The following is a 21,674-nucleotide window of genomic DNA, read 5'->3' as shown; positions in this document are numbered from 1 at the left end:
AAACATTTTTCAATAATCTTCCCTCTACTTAGGCTTCCCTCATCTTGTACTTGGAAAGCAGATTTTTTTTAAGCCAAGTGTTACACTTTATATTTATACCTGTTAAGTTTCATCTTATTAGAATCAACCTAATGACTTAGTTAAATCTTTTTTAATCCTAACTCTGTCATCCACTGTGTTTATTATCCCTCTCAGCTTTGTACCATCAACAAACTTGGTAAGAATACCATCTGTGTCTTTATCCAAGTTATTGATAAAAATGTCAAGGAAATGTGGGTCAAGCACAAACACCTGATACACTGGACTCATCCTCCCAGGTTAACATAAAACTGTAATGACTACTCTTCCACTACAGTTATTCAACCGTTTCTGAATCCATCTAATCATACTATTGTCTAGTCCAAATTATTCTATGTTTTCCCTATTAAGAGTATGAAATACTTTGTCAAATGCTATAAAGAAACAGAGACAGACAGAAAGAGAGACAGGGACAAAGAGAGACAGATTAATGGAGAGAGAGAGAAAAAAAGAGGAGAGAAAGGACGGAGTGAGAGAGGAGACAGAGAGAGAGAGAGAAGGAGAGAGAGAAAAAAAGAAAGAGAGAAAGGGGGAAAAAAGAGTGAATCTGGCAGGACCTGTTCTTGATGAAGTCATGTTGCTCTTTGTGATCTTCAATTCTTTTTCTAGATTTCAGTACCCATCCCTTTAATAATACATTCTAGGATTTGGGCAGAAATTGAAATCAATCTGACTGACCTATAGTTTGCAGGCTCCATTTTCTTCCTTTGTTGGAAAATCAGATCATGTTGTCCATCTCTAATCACGTACCTTTTTCCTCATTCTTCACAACCATTCAGAGATCATTGATAATGATTCAACAATCACACAAAGACTTCAACTTTGCCAAAATAGAAATGGCCATTAAATAAGAATTGGACCAAAGATCTGTACTTAAATACATAAACTAGAGGATTGTGATACAGCTGTTGTTGGGATCCAGGCCATGAAACAGTCTTATAATATTATAAGTTGGGGGGTTTTTTGTATTTCCATAATTCAACTTTACTGGATAGTCCAATGTTTTTGCTTCAGTACTTTACAAAATCTATGATCTCATTGGTGAGTGTAATCCTACCACCAATCAGGTTGCCATTCATATTTTCCTGTAAATACTCCGTGGATAACTTATCCAATGCATTGGGTGCCTTCTTTTTGGTCTTTATTTTGTACTACCAATATACCTCACCATCTCTTTTTTGATCAGACAAGTTCCTGATAAGGTCTCTTACTACACTTATTGAGTTTAAGTCGTCATTGGTAACATATTGTATTCCATTTATATCCACCATCATCTTTCCTTTGCTCTTTGATTTATGATTTTAATTCTTTTGAGATCATAGTCTTTCATATTTGGCAGCCATAAAAATCATTAGTAGAATATTGGCATTTAAAGAGATGGTTCTAGTTGAATTTCACTCATAGTGAATTAGGTTTTTTGGGAAGATCCAATGTAGATACATATTTGGGGAGGAATAAGCCAGTCACTGTACTAAGCACTTTACAAATATCATTTCCTATCCTCACAACAACTCTGCAAGGGAGGTGGTATCATGATCCCTATTTTACACCGAGAAAACTGAGACAGAGGTTGAGTGACTTGTCCAAGGTCCACAGCTAAAGTGTCTGAGGTTAGATTTAAACTCAGGTCTTCCTGACTCCAGGTCCAGCACTGTCAACTATATCACCTAGCTGCCACACAATACCCTCTGTCTGGACCTCTTAAGAGATAATTCCACTCTGTTCTTTTCTTTCCCCTCTCCACTTTGTCCTTCATACAGCTAATTTTTGTTATGCAACTAAATCAATATATATATATATATATATGTATGTATATATGTGTGTGTGTGTATATATATATATATATATATATATATATATATATATTAAGCACTTATTGATACAAGATCATTGGTTTGGGCCCTAGGTGACATACAAAGTGCAAATAAGAAATGGTCATTAACATCTTGGAGCTTACAGTCCTTGTTGCCACACAGTAAATACTACATGCCTGTTGACTGACTGGATGAGGTTGGTACTCATACATTAGAGAGTTGCAAACTAAATGTTACTTAATAGATCTGGACTAAGTTTATAAATCTGGCCATGTTACTTCTCTGCTCAGACATCAGATGTCAATTTGTTGACTACTAAGTAAAATAGCCATCACTTGTGGGCTCCCCTGGTATCCATTCAGTGTCAAGAGATCTGGAAAAAAATGCCCAAGTACATTAACTAATTAATGCCCTTTGTAAATAATCTGCAGTTAAACACAGTAAAGAAAGATGAAGGTTGGGCAGACATGGATGGATTGCATTCTGCATCATGGGAGGAAGTACCATCCTTCACAAAATCACAGATCCATCAAAGTACTAAAAATAAAATTTTAACTCCTTTTACTGAAATATAAGGCTTCAGTGTGAAAGGAGAGGGAGTTGCTCCTAGAAAAGGGACATTGCCACATAAAGATAGCAGTTATAGGAAGGAAACAAATGCCAAAAGGGAACATAGGCCTGTGTTTCCGAGACATAGCCAGATGCTCTCTCCAGTCTAAGCTTTGGATACAAATTTGAAGTTCAAACTTGTATCTAGCTTTTAGACAAAGACTTGGCATAGCACTAATAGGAGGCTGCCCCATCACTAGTGGGGTAGACTGGACCACTGAAATGAGAGTATATTCTAAATTAACTAATAAAAAATTAAGAATGAGAGGTAGAGAAGCAAGAATCTTAACTCTATGCCATGCTGTAAAAATCAGCTGGAGTTGGGGCGGCGGGGGAGGCTTAGGGGGCTGTTTCCCATCACAGATTAAGGGAAATCACACTGTACCATAACTCACTAAATGTTCCTTGGCTTACAAGGCAAGACCTCGCCCTCCCTGGGAGCCCGCTGAGTGGGATTTGGGATGAGGAAGAACAAGGACATAAATGTGCCCCAGAGACAGTTGGTTGCCCCTCCCCCCAGTAAACAAAGATACAAGTTCCCTATATTGGCAAGTAACTTCCACAGCTGAATACTGATGAGCAGATAACCAGCTCACTGATTCCTTCACAGGAGTTGCAAGATTGGCCCGGGGTGCGGGGGGGGGGGAGAAGGCGTTTCCTGGGGCGCGGGGGGGAGTGGAAACGGAGTGGGAAGGGAGATAAAAATTGTGACTCAGTGAAATCTGTTTGATTTAGCCACATCCTCTAGGACGCTTCTATGCTAAGGCTCACCTAACCCAGAGACCAAGTATCTACACACAGGTATGCACGCACACTAGTGTGCACACACATGCATAAGCACGCATGCACACACACACAACAGATTTCATGCTGTGGCACAGATAGAATTAAGTTTCCTGGCTCCCTGCCTCATTCCTCATACCTTATTAAGCAATTCAGAGCATATCCTCATTTCAGTCACCCACCAAAACTCACTACCACAGCCCACTACTAATGTGGCAATCATCTAGTACCACATCAGTTCTTTGCTCAGCTCTGAATGTCTGTCACTGACCCTTCGATTGGATGGCACGAATATCCTGCTGCCCCTGCCCCTTCTAGACACTAGCCCTATTCAGGCTCTGAAAGTGTGGGGCAATGGTGGCTGCATACCTATGCTGTTCCCTGTTGGCATCTGTTTATCCCATATTACTATTACACCTGTGTGGCAGTGTCACTTTTCAGGATCAGCTCTCTCCCCTTTTGCATTGCAAAGGCACTCCACAATTTGGCACCACCCTAACTTTCTAGCCTTACATTTAACAACCCCCTAATAGGTACTCTACTCTAGACAAATTGGACTACTGTGTTCCCCAAACATACCGTTTCCCTTCCTTTTTGTGCTCCCACTGTTCCCTCTGCCTAGAATGTCCTCCTTCTTCCTGTCCCTCTCCATCTCTTGGATTCCTTCCCGTCCTTTAAAACACAACTCAAATGTTATCTCTTCCATGAAGCTTTCTCCTATTCTCCCAGTTAATGATAACTTTTTCCTGCTTATACCTCAGACAGAATTTTGGTTTGCATCTCTCTAAGGTACTTCTGTGTAACATTGTATTAAAATTATTTGTGTGTGTGTGTGTGTGTGTGTGTCTGGGAACTACATGAAGATAGAGACTATATCTTTTCTCAACTTTGATCTCCACTAAAGCCCAGCATAGTGCTCTGCATATGGAAGGTGATTAATAAATGTTTTTAATTTAATTCATTTGAACTTAGAGCGGGAAGAAAGCCTAAAGATCATCTTGCCCAATTTCTTTTACAGAGAAAGAAACTGAGATCTTTATTATAGTCAGAGACAAAGTGAGTTGCCTAAGGCAGCACAAGTTATGTGGCAAAAAACTGGGAATAAAACTAGGGTCATTGATTCCCCAGCATTCCGTCTATTGCACCATCCTGTCTCCCTCTTCATACTTTGAGTCCCTAAGGAAGTGCCCTTGTGATAAAAGGTGTGCAATAAATGTTTGTTCTTGATTAAAGAAAAGTATAGAAATGGAATTTCCGCTCAAGTCTTATTCTATGCATCATTATTGTGTGGAGGTGGCTTTGCATTCTCAAAGACTACACCAGGAAAGCACAATTTCTAATAGGTCTAACCAAGCTGAAAAGGCTTCATTTATGGTTCTGGTAAAGTAATGTGTGTTTCATCCAAGGACCAGGCTGCCTAAGGCCCATTACCATAAATTTGACAACTAGATGATGAAATTATTGATCATAGCAATTCATAGAACATGGCAAGATTGCAATCTGCATCAGTGAAGGGGCTATGCCACCAATGAAGTCCTCAATCTGTCAAAATATTGAAAAACCGACAGAATCCTCACAGTGTTTGCCATTTGGTTAAAGAAACAACCCTATGCCTAATAAATGCTAAATACTTAGAGCAAGATGATGATGTGAATAGTAATGTTAGTCCAGTTCCTCTGCACCACCACAAAACAATGGCAAATGTATTAAATCAAATAAAAAAAAAACAACAAGAAAGAAAAGAAAGTTGAAAAAAACTTCACAGGAAAAAGAAACCTGAAAAGAAAAAGAAAAAATAAAGAAATAGTTAAGCAAAAAAAAAAAAAAAAAAAAAAAGCCCTGATATAGTACATGAATATTATTAAAAGTATAGCAAAATCTCCAGAAGGAAAGGACAAGACTGTAATTAAATCAATAATTGAACACTTATTAAGCACCTAGTATGTACCAGGCACTATGCCAAGTGTTAGAGTTTTTAAAAAGAGGCAAAAGATAGTTCCTGCCCTCAAGGAGCTTACAATCTAACAGAGTGACAAAAAGCATAAGAATTAATTAACAGAAGGGAAAGCATTACAAGGAGCTAGGGAAGACTTCTATAGAAGGTGGAATTTTAGTTGGTACTTAAAAGAAGCCAAGAAGTTAGTAGCTGGATAGGAGGAAGGAAAACATTCCAGGCATGGGGGATAGCCAGAGAAAATGCCCAACCAGCTATTATATTTCTAGAAAAAAGAACAGATATACTGAAAGAATGTCCAGAGTGATTTAGAAACACAGTAAGTATAAAAAGGAAGATCTGCTTCTATAAGATTGGAACTAGTTTCACCTAAGGAAAAGTTTAAGATGATAATAATTGACATTTATTGACCTTATAATTGATAAAATAGAAATAGTGGTGGATTAAGCAATGAACTCTTGAGGAACAGGATGGCTCTAGTAGAATGAAAAGTGATCAGATTAAAGAACAAACAACAAAGCAAAATTTTTTAAAGTTGTAAAACTGGGGGCAGCTAGGTGGTGCAGTGGATAGAGCAGCAGCCCTGGAGTCAGGAAGACCTGAGTTCAAATCCAATTTCAGACATTTACTATCTGTGTGACCCTAGAAAAGTCACTTACCCCGATCGCCTCAAAAAATAAATAAATAAAATTATAAAACTGGAAGAATAGGTTAAGTTTCTACCTACCAAAGTAATAGAGCTAGAAAGCACAATGCAGTCAGAAAATCTGAGAATTGTTGGCCTTCCAGAAAAATACAAAGAAACAAAGAGTTGAAGTATTATAGAAAATAATACCCCCCAAAATTGCCTGTATTGGAAAAAGAGAACAGAATGATAACCAATAGGATGTTGAGAGAGGGGAACCCTAGATTTTACCCATCCAGTGACATAATTCTAGAGTTCTAATATCAGGTATAAAGGCTTGAAAGCAGCTGGGTAAAAGCAATTTATGTTATCAAGAGATTCATTTGAATAACTCAATACTATTAAACAAAGACAAGATGTTGTAATAAAATATACAGAAAATCAAGAGAAATTGGCCTGTACTGCAAGACTAATTCTCCTATAAAACCTAAAGATGCTCCTTCTTAGGAAAAATCATTCTTCAATGATGTCAGAAACTTTCATTCTGAAAATTGAGAATTTGATAGGGTCTTTGATAATGAATTAATAATGCCCAAACAAGCTTAAAGAGGAGATTTAAAAAAACTAAAAGATGGGATTAATCATTTTAAAATTAAACTGATAAAGAGAACTAAGAACTTTTTTAGAGACAGTAAAATCAAATTAATAGAACCAAAAATATTAAGGACAAATTCGTAACAATTATAGAGGAAATAAAGAAAATTACCAGAAACTACTCTGCCTAATTATGTGACAGCAAAACTGACAGTCTAAATGAACTGTTTGAATAGCTAAAAAATAATAAGCAAATGCTAAAAATATCAAATTACCTAAATAACCCCTCAAAAAGTAAGTAAACTTCTACAGAAGAAACTCCAGGTATAAAATAGTGAGTTCTGTCATAAATATAAAGATCAAGTAATCTCTATGCTACATAAACTATTTTCAATAACAGAAAGTAAACACTCTATCAAACTGTTTCTGTGAGATAAACTTGGTCCTAATTCCCAAACCAGGAAAGGATAAAGCAGAAAAAGAAAATTCTATTATTATAACAAATTAATATTGAAGCAAAAGCATATTTAAATACTGACAAAGAGATTATAGCTATGTATTTTTTAAATTTACTATGACCAAGTTAGATTTATACCAGAGAGGTAAGTATGGCTCAACATTAGGAAAATAATTGGCATAATAAATATTTTTTAACAGAGCTATGATGTTATTAATGTTAGGAACTTCCATGGAAAAAACTCTTTCTGCCCATGAAGATCAGCACCTGCTCTGCAACTTAGAGACTTAGAGTACTGTGTAGGACACTGAGACACTAACTAGGACACTTAAGTGATTTGTCCAAGATCACATAGCCATTAGGTGTCAGAGGTAAGACCTGAACCCAGGTCTTCCTGACTCTGAGGCCAGTTCTCTATCAACTACATCATACTATCTCTTACAATATGCAATATTAATGTCAAAATAACAAAAACACATGATTATATATTAAAAACAGGAAAAACCATTGATAATAGTACTTATTTTTAAAAAAACATGCCAAAGCTTTGTAAATGACAACAATTTTAAACAAAATTCAGATAAAAAAATTGGTCAATGGTGGTACTAATTTGGAAAGCAATTCACCTGTTCCTTCTTTTTGCTAATAGAAAACTCCTAGAGTATAAATCTTAAGCACTGATTTATGTTGGTTTACATAAGCATTTCAAGAATTGTACATTAGGAGTATTCAACAGGGAATATTTTAGGGATCTGAAGAATATGTTGAAACAAAATTTATTAATAAAATTTTTTCATAGTGGTAGAATGAGGGACTGAGAGGCAGAGAGATCTGAGTTCAAATACTACCTCAAATACCTAATATTTGTGTGCCTTTGACCCAGTAACTTAACCTCACTGAGTCTCAGTTCTCCATTTGTAAAGTGAAAAATTTAGACTAAATATCTTACCTCTCTTCTAGATCTACATCTATACTCATGTGATCCTAAAAGTGCCATGTTGTGTGATATAAATAAAAAGTGTTACAAAGGTTTAGAAAAAGAGAGATCAGTTTAAGGTAGAATAGTTGCAGAAGACTTTAAGTTGAGATAAGACTTGAACTAGGACTTGAAGGATAGGTATGGGTGTGGAAGGTGAAGAGGAGGAGGGCATGAGTTGAAACATAATCATCAAGTATTTTTATAAACATAAAGATAAAATTTGGATCCAGGCTATGGGAAGGGTAAACACCTGGATACTAGGAAAAGGACATGTAGCTGGAGGAGGGGTCAAACTGAAAATATTTTGCAACTCTTGCACACTCATTGGAACACCAGTAATGCAGAAGAGAAATGCTCTGTCAAGAAACAAATGGCCCCACAAAAATGAGCCCTTACAAAACAGGCTGCTGATATCATTTTTCTATCAATGATCCTTCTTCAAGAATTATCTAACAAGGGCCATAGGTTGATAGACTTGTGGTCTCTAGAGTAAGATAACATATGTTTTGTGTTAAACAGTTAATAATAAGGACCAAGGAAAATGCTGTGGGATATTACAGCAAGTGTTAGTTCTGGATCACAACCAGTCTGCTATTTGTATGCAGTAGGCAAGCTGCCATCTTCTCAAGCCTGAAGTTTGGAGCTCTACACTTAAGCTCTATTTTTAAACACAAACATACACAGATACACACAGGACTGCATGGAGCTAGCTCATTAACACTTGTATACAGAGCAAACAGGTAGTTCGCTTGCTAAGCTCAAGTAAAAATGAATACTCTTATTAAAACATCTACTTGTTTTCTTTTTTAAACTCTGTAAACTCAAGGCATCCCTTTCTTTTTTTCTTTCTTTCTTTTTTTACAATTCTATGACTCTTTAAACCAAAATAGAAGAAAAATAAAAGAGAAAAATGAGTGACCATCAGCATATTTAGAGGAGACTCTTACCGTCAGCAAAGTAGGGCGAGTCTTAAGGTCCTTCTTGTGGTTTTAGCACAGGGTGAGGCACATGTTTTGACTGAATCTAAATGTGTAAACATTTAAACTTTTTTTCCCCTGTAACAGCCCACAGTGTAATAATTTTATTTTTGTTTTACTGAGGTAGTTGTAACACTTTGTTCCTAGGGACTAAGAAATGTGCATATGAACAAAACAAATAAGCTAAGGGGGAAAACTAATATAGCTAGATCTATTACTGGACCATCAATATACAGTATTATCAAAAGTTTATCAATAGGCTTCAGTTCTCATGAGGTTCTCTATGATCTGAGGATCAACCTGCATTTTTACCATTGTCACCTGAGGAGTTAATTCTAACACCATGACCTTTCAAGTCACATAACACCTTCCTCCTTCCAGACACAGAAACCAGAGGATCTTCTCAAGGGAAAGGACTGTGGTGGGGCAAAAAAATGACTCTATTCAGGGACAGAAACCAACCACATTGCAGGGAAGTTGGTTACACAAACATATCTTTCATTTTGCTTCCCTTTCATCTTTTAATTATTAGAACATTTGAAAAAATAAAAATGATCTATGCTATATTCACTTGCTTAAAATAAGATGAATAATAATAATTGCTAGCATTTATATAGTTGTTTAAGGTTTGCAAAGCATTTTACATGTTATCTCATTTGATCCTCACAACAACTTTGTAAATTAGTTGCTATTATAATCCCCATTTTATAGATGAGAAAACTGAGGATAAGAAAGATCAAGTAACTTGCCCAGGATCACACAGCTAGTAAGTGCCTGTGAAAGGATTTGAACTCTGGTCTTCCTCACTCCAAGTACAACACTCCATCCACTGCTCTACCTAGCTGCCTAAAAAAAAAAGTTAATGCTGAAAAACATTCTTTAAAAAAAAAATCTATTGCAACCAACAGAGAGGCAACATTGGTATTCAGCTGGAAGCATACTGGTGATCTCTATGAAATGTTGATACAAAATTTGTCAGGAAAAATTTTTCATAGTGGTAGCGTCTTGGACCTGGAGTCAGAAAGACCTAGTACTAAATTCAACATCAGACCCCTTCTAGTTGTGTGACTACAGGTAAGTCAGTTTCTTCATTTGAAAAATAAGAAGAATGGTGCCTATGACATGTATCTCACAGGGTTGCTGTGAGGCTCAAATGAATGGATTTTTTAAAAATGCTTTTTTTAAAAAAAGCATTTATTAAGCACTTACTATAAAGCGTTAAGGATAAAAAAACACAGCAAGATAGTCCCTGCTGTCAAGAAGCTCATTCTAAAAAGAAGACTAAGATAATGTGTTAAAACACTTTGAAGTCTTAAGGTTTTATTGGCAAGGCTATAGAGAAAATGGCCTGATTGGGGAGTGAAGTGAAACATGGCTGGGACTTTTCTGAAATAGTGATCTGAGAAGTCATTAATTAGGAGAATGAGATGGCCTAGGGCAGACATTCCAGAGATGAGAGTTAAACTCCCAGGGCATGATCTTTGGTAGAGCTATAATGCTGTTAGTGAGACTGTGGTGAAAATGGCCGAGACTAGAGAGTGAGTCATATGCAGGCTAAGGGAAGTTAACTAAGAAAAGGATTTAACCAATCAGAATAGCTCAAAGTACCAATCCCACCACAAACCCCATCTCCTCTCTCATTTACTATGTTTTCCTGAGTTCTATTCATACAATTATAACATAATTTTATTGACTAGACAATCCAAAAAGCAGTGAGCATTTTTAACTCAGTATATGCTGTTTCTTACTCACGTATTTATAGCAATGGCTCTAGACTCCATCTTCCAGAATGAAGAAGGCTACATTTCCCTTCAGGATTCTAAGGGTACCTTTGGATAGGCTGGGGTTTCTTTCTCTAATACCATCTGATAGAATTTTCCCCCTCCAATTCCATTGTTTTCCCCCTACACTGTCACACAGCAGTAATTAGCTCTCCAATTCCACTTAACCAATTAATATCAATTAGCTTTCCCAAAAGGATAATTACTGAAAAGATATAGCAAGAACAGAAATCCAAACATTTCTCCAGCTCCTAAAGGCACACTCTCCCCTATGACATCTCAGTTTCTGGGGAGAATGGGCTCAAGCTTAATGTAGTTTCTATACTTCCAAATTCAGCATAGCCACTAGATGAGTCTTAGTCTTGGGTATTCTGGATATAATCCCACCTGTAAACTAGGCTGGGTCACCCAGCTCCTTCCTCAGGACCTCACTGGCCACAAAAGTTTTCATGGACTCCTCTCCTGGATCCCTGGTGGCTTGTCTCCTGATCTTTCAAAAACAGAAAATCACATTGATCACCAATCTCCTTCACCTAAAATCAAGAAATAGATGACAACAAAGACAAAGCAACCTCACTGCCATGCACTCACTCAAAGGTCACACTGGAGCAGCCCCATGGGGAAGATAAAGGACTAAGGTCTCTCTTCCCACCAGGACTTTCAGTAATTTTTGCCTCTTTACTTGAACACAACAGTGAGAAAACATTAAAAGTCAAGAAATAGGCCCTGGTTGACTGTACCCAGCTGTCCTTCTGAATGCACCCCAACTTTGGCTATGCAGCTAATCAACACAGAATTAGCAAATCCCAACCAACTACAGGAACAAATGTTCCAAATTGGGGAACAGGTTACGTCCATTATATGTCATCATGCCTTTCTGGAAGGTCTCTTCCACATGAGGGATTGCATCAGCTCCTCAATACAGCCCCCACCCCATTACATATTTATAGATTCAGGAAAAGAAATAAAATTACAAATACATTTAAACAACTACCATACAGGCTAGGTACCCACATCTTCTTCCAGATTTAGAAGTTTTTAACCCATCTTTAGACACACTCCAAACTCAGGAATTTGGGGAAAGACAGAGTTCAATTCTCTAATCTCATTGTTTTCTCCCCTCCAGGAGCAAGGAAAGGGCAACTTCTCCCTCCTGCTAGGAACTATAAGACTTAGTTCCCAAATGCAGACCCATTCCCAACCTTGAAGAGAAGAAGAAGAGAGGAAACACATAGGCCACAGCTCCAAATACTACCACTTTTTTGTTCACAATTCTGTTGCAGAAGGCAGCCTTTTCTCTCTGACCACCAGCTCTGTTCGTTGACTGAGTTATATAAGATTTCAACAACTTGTCCTGGCTTGTTCATCACCAGCAGAGGGATAGGATGTGCAGTTAAGGGCAAACTAGACATAGGGTGACTTGACCAACCAGCCTTTTCTGTTCCTCTGGGTCCTTGAATCTTGTATGTAGTTATTTGTATGTTGTCTTTCCCCAGCATCCCTAGAATTTCATCTCCTTGAGGACAAGGACCATGTTTTTTACTATATCCTAAATCATTAGCACAGTATCTGATACATAGTAAGCATTTAATAAATGCTTGTTGACCGACTGACTGACTGACTGAAAACATAGGACGGAGAGTCAAATACTTCTGCTTTTTCATTTCTGTTGCAACAGAGACTTGTGTGACCTTGAGTGGGTTAACTTTTCTGACATTGAATGATAGGTCCTATTCAAAAAGCATGTCCCAGCTGCCTGATATGTTAGGAAGGATCATGATAGAATTATAGATGAAAATTGTTTCCTAAATGAGCCATATGTTTGGTGCCTAGATGCTAGGGAAATAAATAAATTATAAATGCCAAATAGAATATGATACTTGGTGGGAATTCCTATGGCATATTAAAATGAAGTTAGGTTCAAGCCAAATGCAAAACATCCAAGACATAGCAAAATATCCCAGAGCAGAAGAGAATATAATATTCTCAAGTGGCAAAATGGAAAGTATACTGAGAATCAGAAGACCTGGGTCTGAGTCCCAGATCTGCCATTCATTAGTTGTGCCACTGTGGGCATATCACTTAGTGTCTCAGAGCCACATTTTTGTCATCAGAAAGATGAGACTAATAATACTTGTCACAGCTACTTCATAGGATTGTTGTAAAAAATAAATGAGACAGCACTGTGAAGGTAATTTGGAAATCATAAAGTGCTATGTAAATGTCAAATATCCACTTATTCATCTAACTGGGGGGTTTTAAGACAATCAAAGCTAAGGATTCATCATTTGTTTTTCCTTATATGACCTTGATTACTTCAGTTTTTGCTCCATTCTGTATCCATCACTCTATTATTCACTAGGTTGTAAATATTCTAATGTGTTGCTATAATGAAACAGCAGCCCATCTTACAACTAAAAAACCAAGCACAAATAAGGTTGCTTATTACTAATGCATTATTTTTCAAATATCAGTTGTGGAGAAAATGGACAACGTCACAGGTGGCATGGAGACATCACATTTAAGATACAACGAGAAGCTCACAGAAGTGGAAAGTGGTCTGAAGAAATTAGGTAATCCATAAATGAAGCAAAACTTATTTCTCTAATTCTAATTTGCATAAATCAGTAAAGCTTTTTCTAGCAGAATTCTTGTACACTCACAGACAGCCTGAAGAATGTTTAGATTTTGCATTGTCAGCACAGTCTTTCTACTGGATGCAGTTCAGAAAAAATTTAAAGCTAAGGATTGGTTTGGGAATAGGTCCAATAAAATCTTTAGTAGGCCAAATAAAATCTTAAGACCTGCCCTGATCTTAAAGTGCTATAAATGCCCTTCATTAAGTGCTCCTTATTAAAGACTCTGTAGGTTTATTTTAATATGCTTCCAGTTATAAATAACAGTTGCATAAATTCGTTTCCTATCAAAAAGAGGGACTGCAAATTCTATTCCTCCATTTTTTATCCAGAGGAAAAAAATCCTTCTGATGATTAAAGAGCAATAAGTTATTTCCCCCCATGATATCCTACCCTGTGGCCTAGAGCAGGGAAGATTCTGAGGGTACCGAGTCATTCAACAATAGTTGTTTGGCAATCCCGATAGTGGGCATGCTTGAAATATATCCATATAAATCAGGTTGTTAAGAGTTCAAGCTACCCAGTTTGAGAACACATGCTTTTCACGCATGTAGATCTAAATCTGTGCATGCCCAGATCATACCTCCCAAAGTTCATACACACCAGTGCATGTCAATTAAAAATCAGACCCAAAAATCAGCCATGACTCTTTAACTCCCTTCAATGACATTTTGTCTCATTAATAATATTTTCTCTTCCAGGAGACCAAACTGGGCAGAAAGCTGTGAGCACCAACACAGAACTTTCCTCCTTCAGATCAGATATACTGGACCTAAGACAACAACTTCGTGAGATTACAGAGAAAACCAGCAAGAATAAGGATGCATTAGAGAAGTTACAGGAGAGCGGGAATATACTGGATGACAGGCAGAGCCAAATGAAAGAAACATTGGAAAATAACTCTTTCCTGATCACCACTGTCAACAAAACCCTACAGGCTTACAATGGCTATGTCAACAATCTGCAGCAAGACACAAGTGTTCTCCAGGGAAACTTGCAGAGCCAAATGCATTCACACAATGTGGTCATCATGAACCTAAACAACCTGAATTTAACACAAGTGCAACAAAGGAACCTAATTAGCAGTCTACAAAGGTCTGTGGATGACACGAGCCAAGCTATCCAACGAATTAAGAATGATTTCCAAAATCTGCAACAGGTTTTCCTTCAAGCAAGGAAGGACACCGATTGGCTTAAGGAGAAAGTACAGAACTTGCAGATGCTGGCTGCCAACAACTCTGCCTTAGCCAAAGCTAACAATGATACTCTAGAGGACATGAATAGCCAACTTAACTCTTTCAATGGTCAATTGGACAATATCACTACTATCTCACAAGCCAATGAACAGAACCTGAAAGACCTCCAAGACTACCACAAAGAGTCAGAGAATAGAACTACCACCAAGTTTAACCAGCTAGAGGAACGATTTCAACTCTTTGAAACAGATATAGTTAATATTATTAGCAATATCAGCTACACGGCCCACCACCTGCGGACGCTGACCAGCAACCTGAATGATGTCAGGACAACTTGTACAGACACCTTAACCAAACATACAGATGATCTAACTGCCTTGAACAATACCCTGGCCAACATTCGTTTGGATTCTACAACTCTCAGAATGCAGCAGGATGTCATGAGATCGAGGTTGGATATTGAAGTAGCCAACTTGTCCGTGATCATGGAAGAAATGAAGCTGGTAGACTCCAAGCATGGTCAACTCATCAAGAATTTTACAATACTACAAGGTAGATGAAAACCTCAGTTTTAGCTTATATTTTTAATTCTGTTCTTGGTGCAAGGCATCACAGCTTGTAGTGGTACTGTGAACTAAAGGTTAGAAGACATTAGCCCAATTTCCCCAGTGCCTCAGCTATTTTCCAGTTATAAGTCAAACCCCTTTATAGGTTACATTAATCCTTCCAAGTCACAAGGATACCATTTATCCAGTTCCTGCCTCATTAAATTAAGTACAGTCCTCAGACCCCAGGCTACAGGACCATATTGTAAGTGAGACTGCAATGTAATGAGGTCCTTTTGGTGATTAGAACCCCGGGACAGAATCCAAAACTGACCCATTTATACCATATTCCACATGAGGGCAAATTGCATTATAACAAGGCTCAACTTTGCAACCTAGTGGCCTGAAAAACCTCATCCTAGTTTGTCTTCAAACTCTTATAAGCATTTGAAGATGAGGTTAAATATGAGGGTCACAAAAAGTTTGGCAGGACCTAGGGACTTCCTCTGTGGATCTGGGTACCCCAGGCTAAGAAACAATGCTGGATAATTCTAGCAAAGTTAATTTTTATGAGGATACCCTGGAGTAAAGCTAATTTGCTTTTTCTGAAAAGCAGTTTATTTACAAGGAATAGGATCAGATAATTTTCTATTAGAAAATATGTAGTAATGTGGCATCAATTAAAAAATGAATATTCAAATACATAGAACTTAATGGATGCTATATATGAAAATCTGAGGATTCAATGTTATTCATATCTGACTTTGACATTTCAAGGGTACATTATTTTTTCATGTATTTCCTCAGCCATTGCAGACTGCATCCCCTCTATCATATAGTAGATAATAGAATGTAAGGTCCTTGAAGGCAGGGACTGATTTGTTGTTGTAGAGCATTCTCAGCACCTAGCACAGTGCTTAGCACTTCACAGGAGCTTAATAAGTATTTTTGTATTTGAAATGAATAGTCTTCAGAGTTGCCATGGCCAAAAAATCCAACATTCTGCATCCAACATGGTGGTGAGGTTCATCAAACTTAACGAGGCTGATTTTAAAATTATAGACATTTGGTCTATCATGCTGGGTGTATTCTCAAAAACTTTTCAATGCATAGCCTTCAAGAATTTAGGGTGATCTTTATCCTCCGAGTCTCTAAATATTAGAAGTATTTAGGTCAAAAAAAATCCTCAGGTATTACCTTTTTATTCAAAATACTTATGGATTAATGGTGCTTCATGTAACAAGTTCTATTTTATGCCTATAATGACTATGAGATGACATTAAGGCTATGCCTGAAATATAAAAAGTTGCCATGAATTCATGGGATCTATCTGGTTTCTATAGTGAATTATTAAATGCATGATTTATCTTTTCCTTTCCCTTCTTAAACTAAACATGGAATGAAACAAAGAGAAGACTGACAATTTATTTATAGCATCAAAAGATAATATTTTTTCTGATTTTGTCATGGACTACTAATACATTAGTCACATCATGTTATACTACATATTTTCCCATAAGCTGTTGTACAATATGGGTTGCTAGCTAAGCAGAGAGAAAAGAAATTAGTAGTTGTATGTTCAGATGCTAGCTTTCCATGAACCATGCCTCTTCTTCTAGGCCCCTAGTGAGAAGCATAACAGGGCCAGGTGTTATGCCCTTAGCCACAGAATTATAGAATTGCAGGATTGTAAAGGACATAAGAGGTAATCTAGTTCAACTCCCACCCACAAAACATATCCTATCTCTAACACCCCTAGCAAGTGACCATCAAAGCTTTGCTTAAAGACTTCAAGTAATGAGAAACACATGGCTTCCTAGTTTAGTCCATTCCATTTTGGAACAGCTCTACTTGTTAGAAAATTCCATGTAAATATCATATATTTGCTCACGTTCTTTTCTTTAATGTCAAATAGAAAAAGTTGAGTCCCTCTTCCACATGAAGGAGGGAAAGGAGCAAACACATATTAAGTTCGTACCATGTGCCAGGCATCGTGCTAATAAGCACTTTATAATTATCTCATTTTTAAAGACACTTATCAGATCCTTCTCCACCACCCCATCACCACCACCACCAGAAGACTTCCCTTCTTCAGGCTAAACCAATCCTCCTGTGAAATGGTTTACCTTGGATTCATTTTAATTTATCAACATCTTTTCTAAAATGTGGTGCCCAAAACTGGACACACTATGCCAGTCATGGCCTGACCAGGACACAGCATAGAAAACTCACCTCTACTCTCGTGCTCTAGACACTATTTTTCTATTAAGGTAGCCCCAGATCATGTTAAAGCTACTCTTTCTCACATGAACTGCTTTCTAGCTGTTTTCTCAATCCTGTATTTGCACAGTTGCTTTATATTCATCCTTATCAAGTCACATCTTGGTACCTGGAATCCACCATTCCCACCCTCAGAGTCCCTTTACATCCCAGTTCTGCCATCCATCAATGTCAAATCCTTTGCCTCTTGAGGCCACTCTTCACACTTTTAGACAGCTCTGATGATTGAAAAGGTTTTCCTTACACTGAGTTAAAATCTGCCATTCAACATCTTGCACCCTTTCTTCTACCTCCGCCCTCTGGGACCAAGTAGAACATGACAGCCCCTCTAACTCTTGAAGACATTATCATTTCTCCTCTAAGCCTTTTCTTCTCTGGGCTAAACATTCACAGTTTCCTTTAACCAATCTTTATATCATGTTGAGGGTGCTGAGCTCTTAGTAGAATCTTAATAAGTTCATGCTGGTTGATTGATTGATTGATTGATTGATTCATCTTGATTGCTGTCTCATGGAAACATTGTAACTTGTCAATGTCTTTCCCAAAACATGGTACCCAGGACTGAACACAATACTCCAGCATGAGTCTCTTCCCACCAAGTCTCAGGGATACTAAGAAATTTTTATTTCCTTGTGTTAAGGCCTCTAGTTGCCTTTATTAGCCATCCTCAGCACACTGATTTACAACCATCTCATTCCATCAGTGCGGGTTTTTTTGGGGGGGATGTGTTTAGCCATTACCTCCTTTTAACATTTGGAGCTTTAAGCAGTTACCAGAACTATGGTACCTGACTTCAGAGTACCTGAAGGAACAAGAAAGTTTTTCCCCAAGTGCTTTGCCCCATTTAAATGTCAGTGTATCAATATGCCAGGCTTGCTTTCTGTCATACTTTGGGGCTGAAGGCAACATGGAATAATGGAAACAGCACTGGCTTTAGACTTATTCCCTGCATGACCTCGAGAAAGTCAACTTTGTTTCTCCAGTCCTCAGTTTCCCACTCTGTAAAATGTGGTTAAACTAGATCACCTCAGAGATCTCTGCTATTTTGTGGACTGGTGATAAGTGTTAAGTATAGTACTAATAGATTAGATTAGCTACTATATGTTCCATAATGCTTCCAAGTTTAGGCTATTTACTTATTCAATCAACAAACACTGATCAAGGACCTCATTTCTTATCTAGACAATCCCCATTTCCAATTATATTAAATCTGTCACTATTATGGCTGCTAGTTATATTTCCCAATTATCTCCTGCTAGTAAATATTGTATTATTACTATTTGATGTAATCCTGAGTTCCATCTACAAAACAAAGAAATACAGTAGGACATTTAGATGTTTTGAAGGAAATGTTTGCTTATGGAAATTGATTCTTCTAGTTAATGAGACCACATAACACATGGGCCACATGAACCAATCAAGAGAAATTTATTTCTATAAATCTTTTTCTTCAGAGTATTTTATTCTCCTATTTTATTTCTTTGTTTTGTAGATAGAAATCTCATCCAAGACAGTGATGAAGTGGTGGAGGATAATAAAGAACCAGGCATTATTGGATTATGTTGGCTTTATGTAATGCCTTTCCTCCACAAAGCTCAAAATACACTAATGCTTTCCTGGCAGGCCTCCTTGTCCACTCTAATCCTGCCTTGCACTTTGCATTTGTTTGCCTTAGACACAAGTACAGCTGTGCAAAATTCTCGGCCTCCTCAAGAAATGAGCCAAAAGAAGCTGCCTTTGCTAAAGCTAAAATGCATCTGAAATTGCAATTAAATACCATGCGGAGTCTTTATACTAGGAAGAAGTTCATTTATAAACAAATGAACCTTTCTAGGAAAATGTTTTGTTTTCACTATAGATGATTTAAGGATTTTTCTATTAACTCCAAACAGAGGACATTCCAGTATTTGTGTCACATGCTTTCGAATAGCGAATTCACTAACAATTGAATCCACTTTTCCTTTTTGTGTTCAGGAACATACAGGTAAAGCCATCTCAGGGCCACCCCCTCCCCAGACTTCACAGTATTTCTCTAAAAGAGTCTGTTCTAAGTAAGCAATCACCTACAGAATTCTTGTGGCTCCAAGTAATTGAGAAGAGGCTTCCTGTTCATTCCAAATCATTGTGTACAGATTAGCAGTGGGGGTAAGGAGTAGTCAAGGAAGCTTCCCCCGTCAAGGATCGCTGAGGAAAGAACACTACATCTACACTTTGTTGTTGTTCAGTCGTTTTTTTGGTCGTGTCTGAGTCTTTGTGACCCCATTTGGGATATCCTTGGCAAAGCTACTGGAGTGGCTTGCCATTTCCTTCTCTAGCCTATTTTACAGATGGGAAACTGAGGCAAACAGCTGTTAAGTGACTTAACCCAGGTTACCCAGCTACTAAGTATCTGAGGTCCCATTTGAACCCAGGTCTTCCTGACTTCAGGCTTGGCACTCTACTACACCATGTATTTTTTTATATTTTCAAAAACCATAAATGTAAATAGTTCATAGTTCTATACAACATCAAGTTTTTTAAAGCTCTTCTCTTCCAACAACCCTGTGAAATGGGTTACATAAGTGGTATTATTTCCTAGGTACCTAACATTCAAAGAGATTAAGCACTTTGCTCAAGATTTGAAACCTCATTTCCTGTGCTCTTTCCACTACCCTTAAATATATATATATGTATATATATATATATATAATGTGTGTGTGTGTGTGTGTGTGTGTGTATATATATATATATATATATACACATACACATAATGGCAGACAGACATGGTGGCATGTACCTGTAATCCCTGCTGAAGCTGGTGGATCACTTGAACTTGAAAGAGAGTTCTGAGCTACTCTAGGGCTAAAGTCGATCAAGTGTTCACACTAAGTCTGGTACCAACATGGTGAGCCCCAGGTAGACGGACCATCAGAGTGTTCAAGGAAGGCATGAACCAGCTCAGGTCAGAAAGGGAGCAGCTCAGAGCTTCCATGCCAATCAACAGTAGGATCAGGCCCATGAGTGTCTGCTGCTCTTCCAATGTCTCCAAAAGAATAAAATAAAATAGGGATAGTGACTGGACCTGGGATTTCATTGGTGGGCTGAGGAAACTCCTCTACAGGCAGGATGCAGCTCCTTCTACATGCAAGTTGACACCTTCTTTGCAATTTCAGTGTGAGAGAGTGGCCCAAGCACCTAGAGGCCAAGAATCACACAGATAATATGTGGCTGAATTGAGGCTTGAACCCAGATCTCCTTGCTTCAAGGCCAGCTTTCTAGCCACTACACTAGGGGTATCAAACTCAAACAGAAAAAAATCCCTTTAGGCTTAGAAAACCACAAATGAATATTATTTATATTACATTGCATTTTTATTTATTTAGTCAATCATTTCCCAATTATATTTTAATCTAGTCAGCAGCACTGGAAAGTTTGTGGGTTGCAAGCAGCCTTCAGCCCATGAGTTTAATACCTCTGTACTACTCCATGCCATTTCTTTCCCTCCCTTCCTCTTCATCCCTCTCCATCCCTTTACCTACCTTTCTCCCTCTCCTCTCCCTCTCCCTCTCTCCCTCTCCCTCTCTCTCCCTCTCCCTCCCTATCTTTCTCTCTCCCTTCCTCCATTCCTCCCTCCCTCTCTCTCTCCCCACAAATAAATGGATCAATTAATGAATAAATTCATAAATAAATGAACAATTTCCCCAAAGCCACCTAAGCCATAAACAACAGTGCCCAAATTCAGACCTAGGTGCTCAGATTTTCCCTTACAGTATTCTACCAGCCCACTGTGCTGTGGAGTTCAGATTTCAGATTAACCAACAGTGGCTCTGTTCAAACACAGATTTTGAAATCTTCTTGTGCTTCTTGACTCTTTCCATTTGAATGCCAATACAGGGCTGGCAAAGTAACTTAGAACATCCTTTTCTCCCTGAACAGCAATTTCTAAGGTCTTGGAATTTCAAGACTTCAGGAGTTCTGGAATCTAGGGAAAAGGGGGAAAATACAAAGCTTCTTAGAGTTCAATTATTGTTCATGCTTACGCGTTTCTGGATTGATTGTGATGACTTTAGCAGGGGAATAGGCATGCTAGCCTTTCAGAATCCTAAGCCAGGGAGCCACCCCTTTGGCCTTGAGATTTAATAACAATTTCAGCCAGTTTGATAGAGAACCAGAGATTAACCTGAAGTACTGCCTGAGCTATCACATTTACCTCTATATACATAGTTTTAACATTTTTCAGCTGAGGGTTAAAAAGCTGTTACTTACATATGCTCAGATACATATATAGTTTCCATTGTTTTGGCTAAAGCCCCTTTTTTGAAGATGGATTTAATTTAAGCTTAACAGCAGCCTAAAAAAAGAAATTGAGGAAGACATAATTAGTCAA

The 21,674-nt window shown here is 37.8% G+C and overlaps 1 protein-coding gene across 1 annotated transcript in view; it reads left to right on the top strand.

The window, feature by feature from the left end:
- LOC114031940 (collectin-12) overlaps positions 1-21,674 on the top strand; it is a 231,053-nt gene that overhangs the window by 190,053 nt on the left and 19,326 nt on the right. Inside the window, exons 4-5 of the mRNA XM_027847159.1 lie at positions 13,126-13,224; positions 13,989-15,035. Of these exons, the coding sequence (XP_027702960.1) occupies positions 13,126-13,224; positions 13,989-15,035 (1,146 nt within the window). The remainder of the gene's footprint in view (positions 1-13,125; positions 13,225-13,988; positions 15,036-21,674) is intronic.

The sequence above is a fragment of the Vombatus ursinus genome, unplaced genomic scaffold (assembly GCF_900497805.2).
Source record: "Vombatus ursinus unplaced genomic scaffold, bare-nosed wombat genome assembly UNPS02015255.1, whole genome shotgun sequence".
In the NCBI taxonomy this organism is placed as follows: domain Eukaryota; kingdom Metazoa; phylum Chordata; class Mammalia; order Diprotodontia; family Vombatidae; genus Vombatus; species Vombatus ursinus.
Note: the sequence above shows the minus strand (reverse complement) of the source record. Positions and strands in the feature narration are given on the sequence as shown.